At 35.3% G+C, this 14,415-nt stretch overlaps 1 protein-coding gene across 1 annotated transcript in view; it reads left to right on the forward strand.

The window, feature by feature from the left end:
• NIPBL (NIPBL cohesin loading factor) overlaps window positions 1–14,415 on the forward strand; it is a 185,189-nt gene that overhangs the window by 157,940 nt on the left and 12,834 nt on the right. The window contains exons 34-41 of the mRNA XM_081089955.1: window positions 1,262–1,370; window positions 2,857–2,993; window positions 6,151–6,291; window positions 6,396–6,489; window positions 6,901–7,055; window positions 7,865–7,955; window positions 10,932–11,105; window positions 11,495–11,685. Coding sequence (XP_080946081.1) covers window positions 1,262–1,370; window positions 2,857–2,993; window positions 6,151–6,291; window positions 6,396–6,489; window positions 6,901–7,055; window positions 7,865–7,955; window positions 10,932–11,105; window positions 11,495–11,685 — 1,092 coding nt within the window. The remainder of the gene's footprint in view (window positions 1–1,261; window positions 1,371–2,856; window positions 2,994–6,150; window positions 6,292–6,395; window positions 6,490–6,900; window positions 7,056–7,864; window positions 7,956–10,931; window positions 11,106–11,494; window positions 11,686–14,415) is intronic.

A 14,415-nucleotide genomic window follows, 5' to 3' on the forward strand; every position in this document is an offset into this window, starting at 1 on the left:
AGAGGGATAGAGAGTTAGAAACATCGATCAGCTGCCTCCTGCACACTCCCCACTGGGGATGTGCCCGCAACCAAGATACATGCCCTTGACCGGAATCCAACCTGGGACCCTTGAGTCCGCAGGCCGATGCTCTATCCGCTGAGCCAAACCGGTTAGGGCCAGCATGTGATTTTAATCGCTGCTTAAGGAAATAAGTTATGGAGTAGGACAAAGAGAATTTGCTGTTCAGAATTGAAACTAGGTAAATTGAAGTCTTCTGCTTTGATTTATTTAAGTTTGAGTTGGGGGCAGTGTATGTGTTATGTTATTCTGATTGCTATTAGTTGATTTAATCATCCATGCATCTTTCAGTGAAAGTGTAAATGTACGCATTCCAGTACCAGCCAGGTTTTTTTAAGTTTAAATTAATGTGAAATTTTATTTAATTCCTCAGTTATACTAGCCACATTTCAAGAGTTAAGTATATGCATGTGGCTCAGGGCAACCATATTAGACAGATATAGAACATTTCCATCATTGCAGAAACTTATATTGGACAGCATTGGAATTCTTCACAGAAATCAAATACACATTTCAACTTATTTAATAACCCCAGAGTTGTATTAGCTAATCATTAAACAAAATAGATATGCCTCAGATGACTTTATCATTGCATTGAGCTATGATTATGAAAGACTGAATGGGATGGGGTTTTTGGGGGGGTGTTTTTAGTGGGGTTGGCTATAGTTAGACTGATCTCTTATCTCGTTCATAACACTTTTCTAACATTGTTTATTAATAATTTGGCAAAGGATAACACAGAAGAAATCTAGACTTATGTTTTTTAATTCCAAGACTTAAGGTGCAATTCAGATATAGTTACAATTATATAAATGATGTAATTAACACATTATATAATTTTTGAGACATTAAAGGACTTGGAATAATGAGGAATGGAATTCTTTAAAATAATTCAACTAGCATTGAGTGGTACTCTTAAAAGAAGGTCACCTTTCTAATTTCTCTCATATCCTACCTTAGGTCCCACATACAGCAATTTAAATACTTCATACTAAAATTGTTTGAAAGTATTTATAAATTACTGGTTTATAACTTATTTTTTAAACATTTGTTTTATATTTTTGTTTATTTTCATTTTCAGTATTAAATTGTTAATAACAAATTGAAAAGCTTATTATGGACACATTAAATGCGTTTTTATTATTATTGCCTAATGAATAATTATACTGGGATCTTTTTTTTTATATATATACATATATAGTTGTTGAAGTCCGAAGAGGATTCCTCATATAAACCTGTGAAGAAAGCTTGTACTCAACTTGTTGATAACCTAGTTGAGCACATTCTTAAATATGAGGAATCTCTAGCTGGTAAGACATTTTATATATTGGTCATTAAGTTGATTTTATAAGATATTTTAAAATACTTTGGGCATATTTCTCATTTTTGCCTCTGGCTCTGCTTAGCCTAATACTGAACTACTTTACTCTTGAATGAAATCTGCTTTTTGTTTGATGTTGCAGCCTTGATTATATTGTTAAGGTTGACTAAGATTATCTAGAGCAATAAAGCATGGGCCTCGTCTCTCACATATCTTTCGGTAGCATATCATTTTAGATGTCATATTAAACAGGAATAAAAAGAAATCCAGGGGCTAATACATACTTAGCTAATTGAACTCATTCAAAAGCTGTTTGATATATTTTTAATCCTATAAAATTTCCTCTCAAAATGAAATTGGTTTAATTATTATAAAAATGTTTTTAAATGATTTGTAGTATATTCCTAATATTAATTTTAATTGTTATATAAAAATGTGCTTAATCTTGCTTGAGCTAGTAAGCTATTAATATCTTTAATTTAAAATTTTTCTTAAATATTAGTGTTATATTATTTAGTAAATTAATCAGTGGCAAGTCTAAAATTATTAATCAAATATAAATAATTATATGAAAACTATAAAAGTCAGATTTGCTATCTATTGCTTAAAGCACACAAGACTAACATGACTTATATCACCTGATGTACATTAATGAGGAACAATATTGGGGGGCATTCTCCAATATGGTGGCCAGTTGCCTCTTACAGAGGTACATTTATGGCACCTACGGAAACTTGATACCCTTTATATTTTTATGCAGTATTTTTTCTTTAATGTTTTTTTTTTCTTCATTTTCCATGTGTACCTTTTTTTTTCTTCTTTTCTTTTTGTTCTGTTTTCTCTATCCTAGATTTTAAGGGTGATACTGTTGTCTCTTGATATTAAAAAGTTGCTAATCTCCTCTAAAAACTAATTTGCCATTCAAGAACCATTCTAACTAGCAACATTTTCCTCTCGCCTGAATAGCGTTTTGTTTTCCTTTTTAATGTAGCACTGGTCCAACTTCTTAATTTCTCACTCCCATCTTTTAACATTCTTCTACTACAGCTTCATTGTTCCCCCAGTATCTTTAAACACAGTATCACCTCAGCTAAATTGGTTTTGTCTCCCTTTGCTAACTTTCTTTCCCATATTGACTTTTATCCATTTTTAGATATAACCAACATCCTGTCTCTTCCCAAAGCCCATCTCTAAACTTCCGAACTTCTATACTGTTTTTTAACTTAAATCCTCCTCCCCTCAGGGAAAACATTTGCCTTCTATAGTGCAGCCTCTTTGTCCTTTATTCTTAATATATGTAATTTATATATTAAAGATAAAAGTGAAGTGCAGGAAGTCTAGTATCATAAGAAACTTTAATGAGTTATATTAAGGAATCTATTCAGAGGATAATATTGAGTAATTTAAATAATAGTCTGTATAATTTTCACTGCCTTGTCATATTTTAGTGTCTTATTTCTTGTTCGTTTTTTCAGACTCTGACAATAAAGGTGTGAACTCTGGAAGATTGGTGGCTTGCATAACCACTTTGTTCTTATTCAGCAAAATAAGACCCCAGCTCATGGTTAAACATGCCATGACGATGCAGCCCTACCTCACCACTAAATGCAGTGTAAGTATGGAGCTTCCTGGTTTTCTCTTTATAGAAACCATGTACTAAATATTTTAACTTTGGCATTCAGTGTCATTCATATTTTCACTGACAGATGACAGTTATTTTCAGTGGCAGGTCAACTGTGTTATGTACTCAAATTTTTGTTCTAATATTCATAGCAAGCTATCTACAAACATTTTTCTGATGTATTAAGTTCAGGCACCATTTCTCATCAAGCCAAACACTTTATATATGCTGAATAAATGTTGTAACTATTACTAAGACCGCAAAGCTAAATGAGGTAGAGCTCTATCATTGAGAAACTTAATGTCTTTTGGATTCTGGGTTTGCTTTTAATTTGTCATTTTTAGTATGTTTTATTTTAAACATTTATTTTTACAATACACCAATATGTTGAATATGGAAATTTAGTATGCCACAGATGTTAGGTTGTTATTTTAAGTTAATATTACACATACTAAGTTTTCCTAGAATCAAATGTGAAAACTTAAAATAATCCAGCAATTTATATGGTAACATGGTGAGTTAAGTGGCTTATTACAAACACTAAATTTTAAAATACTTTGAAAACTTTATAATATGGTTTTTCTGTTTTCTCAGTTTTCCTAAGAAACTAATTTTAACAATTTTATCTACTAAATTTGTTTTGCTGCTGTAGTCAGATTTTTTTGTGCTGTAAATTAATAAGTTCTAAATGAAAATCTTAGGATGTCCTGAGAAATGTTAAGAATTGAGGAAAGCCCTAACCCAGTGGTTCTCAACCTTCCTAATGCCGCGACCCTTTAATACAGTTCCTCATGTTGTGGTGACCCCCAATTTCATTGTTACAAATTGAACATCATTAAAGCATAGTGATTAATCACAAAAACAATATGTAATTATATATGTGTTTTCCGATGGTCTTAGGCGACCCCTGTGAAAGGGTTGTTCGACCCCCAAAGGGGTCACGACCCACAGGTTGAGAACCACTGCCTAACTGGTTTGGCTCAGTGGATAGAGCATCGGCCTGCGGACTGAAGGGTCCCAGGTTCAATTCCGGTCAAGGGCATGTACCTTGGTTGCGCGCACATCCCCAATAGGAGGTGTGTAGAAGGCAGCTGATCGATGTTTCTCTCTCATCGATGTTTCTAACTATCTCCTTCCTCTCTGTAAAAAATCAATAAAATATATTTTTTTAAACAGAATTGAGAAAAGTAGCAGAAGATAAGTATGTAAACTCAACATATTATACTTGCCAGACCCTACTTCTATTTTTAGAGCTTGTATTACATCCAGAAATAAATGGATTATTATGTAATCTTATGGCTGATAATAATAGGTAATATTTACTGAGCTTAATGCCAAGCACTGTGAAGAATTTTACGTACATTCTCTCATTTACTTTGTGAGGTCAATACCATTCTTGTCTGTTTTACAGATAAGGAAACGAAAGCTTAGAGAATATAAATATCTTGCCCAATATTGCACAGTCAACCAGTCCCAGTCTTTTTGCCTCTAGAATCTGTACTGTAATGTAATTTGCATAAATAGTACTCATTTGCAACAGCATATTTTGGAAAGTAGGGTTACTTTAAAAACATTTTGTATAATTTTTGCCGAAACCGGTTTGGCTCAGTGGATAGAGCGTCGGCCTGCGGACTGAAAGGTCCCAGGTTCGATTCCGGTCAAGGGCATGTACCTGTGTTGCGGGCATATCCCCAGTAGGAGATGTGCAGGAGGCAGCTGATCGATGTTTCTCTCTCATCGATGTTTCTAACTCTCTATCTCTCTCCCTTCCTCTCTGTAAAAAATCAATAAAATATATTTTAAAAAAATAAAAAAAAAATAAAAACATTTTGTATAATTTTTTATATTTATGCAAATACAGGGTTTTGCATAAAGACAGTATTCCCCTCATTTGCCCAAAATCCTTCTAAGACCCCCAGTGGATGTCTGAAACTGCAGATAGTACCAAACCTTACGTGTACTGTGTTTTTTCCTATACATGCATACCGTCTCACTTAAAGAAAGCACTGTATGGCTTCTCTTTGGCACAGCTCAGTTGCCAGCATCGCTCCTCCTGTACTTGAAGGCCATTATGCAGTCGAATGCTCTACCACTGAGCTATACCCCTATTGACGGCCATTATGAAGTAAAATAAGGGTTACTTGAACACAAGCACTTCGATCCTGGGAAAGTCAGTCTGATAAGTCAAGATGGCTACTAAGTGACTAACAGGCAGGGAATGTAAATATCATGAGTATGCTGGACAAAGGAATGATTCATGTCCTGGGCAGGATGGAATGGGACAGCACAAGATTTTATCACGCTACTTAGAACGGCGCGCTATTTAAAATATCTGGAATTTTCCATTTAATAATTTTCAGTTGTAGTTGACCCCAGGTCACTGAAACCATGGAAGGGGAACCATAGATAAGGGAGACTACTGTAAGCCTACCTTACATATGATAAGTGCTTTTTTTGATTTTTTTGTGTGGTCTTTTTTTACATTAAATCCAAGATTTTATTGTTCTTATGCTTTTGTTGATAAATTAAGGATCCAGTCATAAAAAGGATAACACAGGGCTTCTCAACCTCAACACTATTGACATTTAGGGCTGAATTATTTTTTGTTGTCAAGAACTGTTCTGACCATTGTAGGATATTTGACAAGCATCTCCTATCCACTGGATTCCAGTAGTGCCCCCCTATACCCTTTTTGTGATAACCAAAAATGTCTCCAGATATTGTCAAATATTCCTTGGGGGACAAACTCACCCCTAGTTGAGAAACTATTCGGTTAATATACCCCATTTTGAAAAATACTAATATTAAAACCTGTATCAATCTAGTAAAATTATGTTAATATTTAAATACTTTTGTTCAGAATTGTCTTGTATTAAATTTTAGGGGTAAAAACAATAACTGTGACATTATGATTAAGTGACCCAAGGATCACATGGTTAGTTAGTGGCATAGCTAGAATCCAGGATCCTAAAACTGACACTCTTCCCTTCATGTTTTAAAAAAGCTCTTTTCTAAATGGGTTGTGTTGTGTTGTTGTTTTTTTAACAAATTTTATATATTTAATACTTCAACCTCCAAGTAGATAGAACTGTATATAGTTTCTTTTTAGATTTTTTATACTCATAAAGTACTAATTTTATCCTTTTAGACACAAAATGATTTCATGGTTATCTGCAATGTTGCAAAAATCCTAGAACTGGTGGTACCACTGATGGAGCATCCAAGTGAAACTTTCCTTGCCACTATTGAAGAAGATCTAATGAAGCTGATCATCAAATATGGCATGACTGTAAGCATCTATCGATTATTACGCAGTTCGCAAATAACTTAATCTTTTGTTTTACCTTTGTCTTTAACTTTTGTCTAATTAGCAATCTTTTCTGTATCTTTTAGGTAGTGCAACATTGTGTGAGCTGTCTTGGGGCTGTTGTAAATAAAGTGACACAAAATTTTAAATTTGTATGGGCCTGTTTCAATAGATACTATGGTAAGTTCAATGTCTGGACTTTAAAATTATTCTGCTAGATTCTGCAATGTCCTCCTTTTTAATGCATCTGATTAAGGGTAGTATTTAGGGAATTGTAGGAGGTGTGATATTAGAAATGGTATTTTGTAGTATCTTTTGTATTCTCTTAATAACCCAATAAGATTACATAAGAAATGTATCTCCTCTAAGTAAATGTTGGCAACTTTTCTGCCCAGTATGTAAAATAAAATTTAAATATTTTTTCTTACATTAATTCTCTTAGACTCTAAGGAGTGTCCTCATAATTCTAGACATATTTAATACTTAGACTATTAGTAAAATTCAGTTGTGATTTATTAGTAATAATCATTTGAACATAATAATTTAAGAATTAAGGGTTTGTTATAAATGAATATTACTTAACTTTCTCAGGTGCCATTTCAAAATTAAAAATACAGCACCAAGAGGATCCAAATAACACTTCACTTCTATCAAACAAACCAGCACTTCTTAGATCCCTTTTCACTGTTGGAGCACTATGTCGGCATTTTGATTTTGATCTGGAAGATTTTAAGGGCAACAGTAAGGTAAAGATCTTAATATTAATTACTTAGTATGTTGTAATAAAAAAGAACTGTGTAACCCTGTCAACGGAAAATGACTAAAATGACCCAGGATGAAGGCAGCATTAGTCTGATTTAATGAGCATTCTGGACAGTGCTACTCAAAATATGGTCCTCAGGCTGCTGATCTATGAACTGTTTATTACTGAACTATTGATGTATTTTCCAAAACATTCAGATGAAGAAGTACAAACAAAAGCCATCATCGGTGATGATGTGATGATAAGTAAGCACAGCTTATATCAGCTTTATAAGAGTAGGTGCACTGCCCTAACCAGTTTGGCTTGGTGGATAGAGCATTGGCCTGTGGACTGAAGGGTCCCAAGTTCAATTCCGGTCAAGGGCATGTACCTTGGTTGCGGGCACATCCCCAGTGGGAGGTGTATAGGAGGCAGCTGATTAATGTTTCTCTTTCATCGATGTTTCTAACTCTCTATCCCTCTCCCTTCCTCTCTGTAAAAAATCAATAAAATACATATTTTTAAAAAAAGAGAGTAGGTGCACTGTTTAGGTCAGCAGCTGACTAGTTTTTTCACTTTCTCAGTGCGTGAATAGTACATTATTTACATTCTGGCACAAGTCTCTTTGTCACAGATCTTTATTTTGAATGTCACTATTCTAAAATTTATTGATTTACAAACTTATTGGTGACTTATTCTTTAGTCAAGTTTGCATGTGGACATTCTCATTACTTGCTATTAGGTATTTTTTTCCTTTATAGTTAAAAACTGATCTAAATAACCCTTCTTTATAATACTGATTTTTCCCCTTAGGTTAACATAAAGGATAAAGTACTTGAACTATTGATGTATTTTACAAAACATTCAGATGAAGAAGTACAAACAAAAGCCATCATCGGTCTAGGTAAGTTAAGTCTGTATTTCATTATAGTTTTAGTTGTTTAAGAGGTTGAGCCAGTTTTAAAATATTGTGAGTCTAAACTGTTCATTTATTTATGTATGTTTCTATTCATAGTAGGGTCTGCTGTGTAGAATATAGGAATGGGGGTTAAAACACCTGGATTCCGCCATGCTGGTTTTGCTCAGTGGATAGAGCGTTGGCCTGCGGACTGAAAGGTCCCAGGTTCGATTCCGGTCAAGGGCATGTGCCTTGGTTGCAGGCACATCCCCAGTGGGGGGTGTGCAGGAGGCAGCTGATCAATGTTTCTAATTCTCTGTCCCTTTCCCTTCTTCTCTGTAAAAAATCAATAAAATATATTTTTAAAAAAACACCTGGATTCCATTCCTGGCCAGCCAATGACTTCCTGGTGGCCTTGAGCAAGTCACATAACTTCTCTGTTAATTAATTTCCTCATTAATAAAATAGAGATGACAGTACTGTCTCCTTCCCCTATTTTATAGGGTTTCATAAGAACATTCATTCAACCCCAGCCAGTGTGTCTCAATGGTTGAGCGTTGACCTATGAAACAGGAGGTCACGGGTCAATTCCTAATCAGGGCACATGCCCAGGTTGTGGGCTCATTCCCCAGTGTGGGGCGTGCAGGAGGCAGCCGATCAATGACTCTCTCTCATCATTGATGTTTCTATCTCTCTCTCTTTCTCCCTTCCTCTCTGAAATAAAAATTTTTTTAAATGTATTTTTAAAAAAAGAATATTCATTCAAGCACTTTGATACAGAATGATGATTTAGAAGAATTTTGTGCTATTGCATGTTTTTTAAATTGTTCGGGTTTTTTGTTTTGTAAAGCTTTATTGTTATATTTGCCTGCCATTTCTAGTACAAATAGTGGGCAGTCTACACTGGCTTTTTTAAATACAGAAATACTTGAAGCAATTTGGATGTATATCTGTCCCATATTATTATTTTTTTAGGAACATTGATGTAGCAAATGCATTCCTTTGCAGAAGGTTAGGGTTTGTGGCTTATTTGGATGGGTCATGGAATACAGGAGAAATAGGAAAAGACAGCACTAAAGTACCTGAATTGAATGCACTTTAAAACAATACAAGAACAGTACTCTGTCCAGGTTTTTGTTTTTTATTATTTGTTTTTTGTGCAAATACATGTGAAATTACTTAATAAAGTTAATAACTTACTTTGAAACTTTATTTTGGTAGCATTAACAAGGTTTATAATTTAATATGCATGGACAATCATTTATATTAATCTTTTGAACTAAAATAGAGTAATAAAAGAGTCTTAAGTTATTCAAATCTCATTAACCATTTACTGATTTCTTTAAATAAATTTAAATTTTGTTATCATACTTCTCCTTCCCTTTCAGAAATTACATTTAGCAAATATAGTAAAAATTCAGATATCACTTATTAGGAAATTATATTGAGAACTTCAAGCCAAATGTGTACCTTCGAGTATTTAGTCTGGACATAAGCTATATAAAGTGGCAAAACTAATAGTACTACATTTGTTTCAGAGAACAAATAACAGCTAACCCTTGAACAACATGGGGGTTAGGAGCACCCACTCTCACACATTTGAAAATCTATGTTATAACTTTTGACTCCCAAAACACTTAGTTATCCTTTAGTATCTGAGGGACTGGTTCCAGGACTCCACCATATACTAAAATCCAAAGAAGCCCAAGTTGCTTTTATAAATTGGCAGAGAGCATTGTATACAGTCAGCCCTCCGCATCCACAGATCAAAAATACTGTTATCGACCTGTGGTTAGTTGAATTCACAACGTGAAACCCAGGGATTCAGAGGGCCCACTGTGTATTTATTGGGGGGGGGGGGGGAAATGTGTGTATAAGTGGACCCACATAGTTCAAGCTCATGTAATCCAAGGGTCAACTATATGTAAATTTTTTAAATTGATTTTTAGAGAGGAAGGGAGAGATAGAAACATCAATCAGCTGCCTCCTGCATGCCCCTTACTGGGAATGGAGGTGGAGCCTGGAAACAACCCCCACCCCCGCATGTGCCCTGCCCAGGAAGGAAATCAATGACATCTTGATGCGCAGGAGGACGCTCAACCCACTGAGCAATACTGACCAGGCTGTAAATATTAACTTAAATAAGTAGTACCATCTAAAAAATAGATAGGTGCTTCTAGACCAGTTAATGAAAAAAATCTTGCCTGGGCCATAGTTATCCTGTGTGACCTTGGGCTAGTTATCTGATCACTCTATGCTTTGAATTTAGTTTGTTATTTGGTACCAATAATACTTGCTATCATCAAGGATCTTCATTTTCTTTCACATAAATTACTATTTTATACAAATAAGCATGGATAATAATAATTTCCTATATTAACTTGTGGTTATAGAATTCAGCTTGTGGCTTCATTTAATATTTTTAGCGTTATTTTGAAGTATTCTGTTTCATCAACTGGATATATTTAAATTTGTTTTTAAAATAATGCCAAAATAGTACTTTCTGCTAGGGATCTAAAATATGTTTGTAGACATTACCTCTTAAATCCTGAAAACATCCCTTTGAGGTAGGTGGGTGGTAAATATTATTGTCCCCATTTTACAGATGGAGAATTGAGGCACAGAGAGATTATGTGACACACCCAAGGTCACACTACAAGTCAGTGGTGGAGACAGAAATAGAACCCAAGACTCCTGACTCCTAATCCATTCCCCTAGCCAGTAGACCCTGCTCCCTCCTCAAGGTTTCCTCTTGTGTGAAATACTCCTTTGAAATGCAATTTCTTGTTTTTAATTCATGGGGAAAGAAGTGCCTGCTCTAATACTTCTCTAGGTAAGGCCACCAGCGTATTCTTCCAGTCATTTTAAGTTTTAAGTTTTGAAATAAGGAGTTTTTTATGTAATTTATTAACATTGTCACTAAATATTATATTTAATTTTACTCTGACTATATCAAAATATTTTTTTTTCTCATTTCTTTAGGATTTGCCTTCATTCAGCATCCAAGTCTAATGTTTGAGCAAGAGGTGAAAAATCTATATAATAATATCTTATCTGATAAGAACTCCTCAGTAAATTTAAAAATACAAGTATTAAAAAACCTCCAGACCTACCTACAAGAAGAGGACACACGAATGCAGCAGGCAGATAGAGACTGTAAGTGAAAATATATTTTTTAATGTCGCAGTGTGGCTACAGTTAAAATACTCTGACTCATTTTTAATCCAGGTATCAAATTTCCTTATCTATTAGATGAAGGTATTCAGTTCAGAAGGCATCCTTAAGTCCATAGCTAGGCTTAAAGTTACTCATAAACTCCTTAAAATTATACAGTTTAATATAGATGTAGACATTAACATTTTGAGGGAGGAGAGGGATTGTAGTTCTCAAAGGGTCCTCTAACAGAGACACCCCCCAAAAAAAATGACGAGCCATTGAGCCAGAGCACTAGCTCTAACATTTGGTGCTTTTGGTTGTGGTCTGCTTTGGTATATTTAAGTAAAGGTTAGTGTACATGTTCTTAATATCTTTACTTCCTTTTGTAGGGAAGAAAGTTGCAAAACAGGAAGATTTAAAAGAAATGGGTGATGTTTCCTCAGGGATGAGTAGTTCCATCATGCAGCTTTACCTCAAACAGGTGCTTGAGGCGTTTTTTCACACCCAATCCAGTGTACGCCACTTTGCCCTAAATGTCATTGCATTGACTCTAAACCAAGGTCTTATTCATCCAGTTCAGGTAAGTGTGTTTTAGAAAGCAGAACTTATTAAAAGAGCCAGATTTGTTGTCATTTGATGACATTGTGATGAGATAATAAGTAGTTCTTTATTCCTCTTAGTTGTTAATTTGGGGTTGGGTTTGGGTTTTTTTGTTTGTTTTTTTGTTCTTTGGTCCTAAACTCTTGATTCCAAGTTTTAGTCCATTTCTTAGGTTGTCATTATTGCAAATACTCATATATTTATAATGTCTCTATTAAACAAACTTCTAATTTATATTGGCAGAACATGTACTCAGAATGATTTTCTAAGTAGGGATGTTTGATTTGTTTTAATTTAAGTTGACTGATCCCAAAGAACCAACAGCATGTAATGCCAAGAGAGTTTACTAGGATAAGAGCGTAATCTGTTACACTAGGGTGGATTTTTGTCCCCAGAAAAGTATATTGTGTAATCTGAGCTCAGTTCCTTCATCTGCAAATTAGAGGTAACATCATCTACCCACACCTCAAAGCATTGATGTGAGGACTAAATGATATAATGAAGACATATTCGTGTTACTAAGGATTGGCAGCTAATGCTGATGTAGTAGCATACACCTGACATGTTCAGGAGTGCCATAGGCTACAGAAGTGAATTTATTAGGTAAACAAAGCCTATTACCCTTCACCATTTTCATTTTGGCTATTTTTCATGGAACTTTTCCTAAAAAATGCTATATGTAAATGTGCTGTATTCTTCCCTGTGTTCTGAGACAAAGCACACTAATGAAACATGCTAAACATTACTTAGCCTGTATTTCATGACTCAGGGTTATCATCATCATGATCACTTAATAAAATGTATAGTGGTATATTGAAACTAGAATTTTTCAGATACTTACAGCTCTTTACTAATACAGTATTCTAAATGGCCTCAGGTGATTATGCTTTTTATTGCCAGATATACTTTATCTCTTGTTCTTCATACATATAATTTTTTCTGAATCATTTGATAGTAAGTTTCAGATATTATTATTCTTTACCTTTAAACATATTAATATATATTTTCTAAGAATAAGGACATTCTCTTATAAAACCATAATGCAATAATCAGGAAATTTTTTTAAAAATATATTTTATTCATTTTTCATAGAGAAGATGGGAGAGAGAGAGAGAGAGAGTTAGAAACATCGATGAGAGAGAAACATCGATCAGCTGCCTCCTGCACACCCCCTATTGGGGATGTGCCCGCAACCAAGGTACATGCCCTTGACTGGAATTGAACCTGGGACCCTTCAATCCGCAGGCTGACTTCTATCCACCAAGCCAAACCGGCTAGGGCAGTGGTCGGCAAACTGCAGCTCGGCAAACCGCAGCTCGCAAGCCACATGCGGCTCTTTGGCCCCTTGAGCGTGGCTCTTTGGCCCCTTGAGCGTGGCTCTTTCACAAAATGCCGGCTCTTCCACAAAATACCGACTTTTGCGCATGGGCCATAAACTTTCAATCGCACTGTATGTGCGCACCCGCATGTGGTATTTTGTGGAAAAGCCACACTGAAGGGACCAAAGAGCCGCATGTGGCTCACGAGCCACGGTTTGCCGACTATGGGATTAGGGCAAATTCAGGAAATTTAACATTAATACATTATTATCTAATTTATAGTCTATTTTCAAATTTTGCCAGTTTACCCAATAATATTCTATAATGGACTTTATTTCTCATTGGTTTGGGATTTAATTCATGATCACTCATTTTAGTTAGTGTCATTTCTACTTTCTTAAAGTTGGTTTTTTGTTTATTTATTGTTTTTCTGTCCTCCTCACTACTATCTGATTCAGATTCACCTAACCTTCTAATGGTGTTTCTTTTTTTCCTTTTTTTTTTTAATTGGTTTCAGAGAGGGAGAGAGAGAAACATCAATGACGAGAAAGAGAATCATTGATCAGCTACCTCCTGCATGCCCCACACTGGGCATTGAGCCCACAACCCTGGCATGTGCCCTAACAGGGAATCAAACTGTGATCTCCTGGTTCATAGGTTGACGCTCATCCACTGAGCCACATCAGCAAGGCAGAAGTGGTGTTTCTTGACTTTAGAAATATAATAAATTTGGCTGTTAGCAAAATACTACCTATCCTAATCATTGAAGCCATATCTAAAATTCAACTTTGTGGAAAAACTTTTATGTTTTCCTAGTTTTAACTAAAAGACAGTAATTTTTGCCCTATTTTTTCTTTACATAGTAAATGCAGTCAAGCTTGACAAATTATTGGATTACATATTTATAGTGTACTAGAGGCCCGGTGCATGAAAATCACAGTCCAGGAGCCCTCGGGGGATGTCCAACTGCCACAGAGGCAGGAGAGGCTCCCACCACCACCACGGAGCTCGCCAGCTGTGAGCCCGACTTCTGGCTGAGCGGCGCTCGCCCTATGGGAGCTCACTGACCACCAGGGGGCAGCTCCTGCATTGAACATCTGCCCCTGGTGATCAGTTCACGTCATAGTGACCGGTCGTTTCACCGTTTGGCCAATTTGCATATTAGCCTTTTATTCTATAGGAAGGATATCATAGACTTAATTGGATATTCTTAGTGTTGGGGTAGGGGGTTTTATGTTTAAAGCAACTTAAATTCACACTGAAATTGTTTAAATTTCACCACATCAGTATTTTTGCTTATGCTCCAGTGCTTTTTTGCTTTAAGCTAAATTTAAGGAAGAATAATCATTTTTAAAAGAACACTAAAGCCCTGGCTGGTTTGGCTCAGTGGA

The sequence above is a fragment of the Myotis nattereri genome (genome assembly GCF_964212035.1).
Source record: "Myotis nattereri genome assembly, chromosome: 4".
NCBI classification, from domain to species: Eukaryota; Metazoa; Chordata; class Mammalia; order Chiroptera; family Vespertilionidae; genus Myotis; species Myotis nattereri.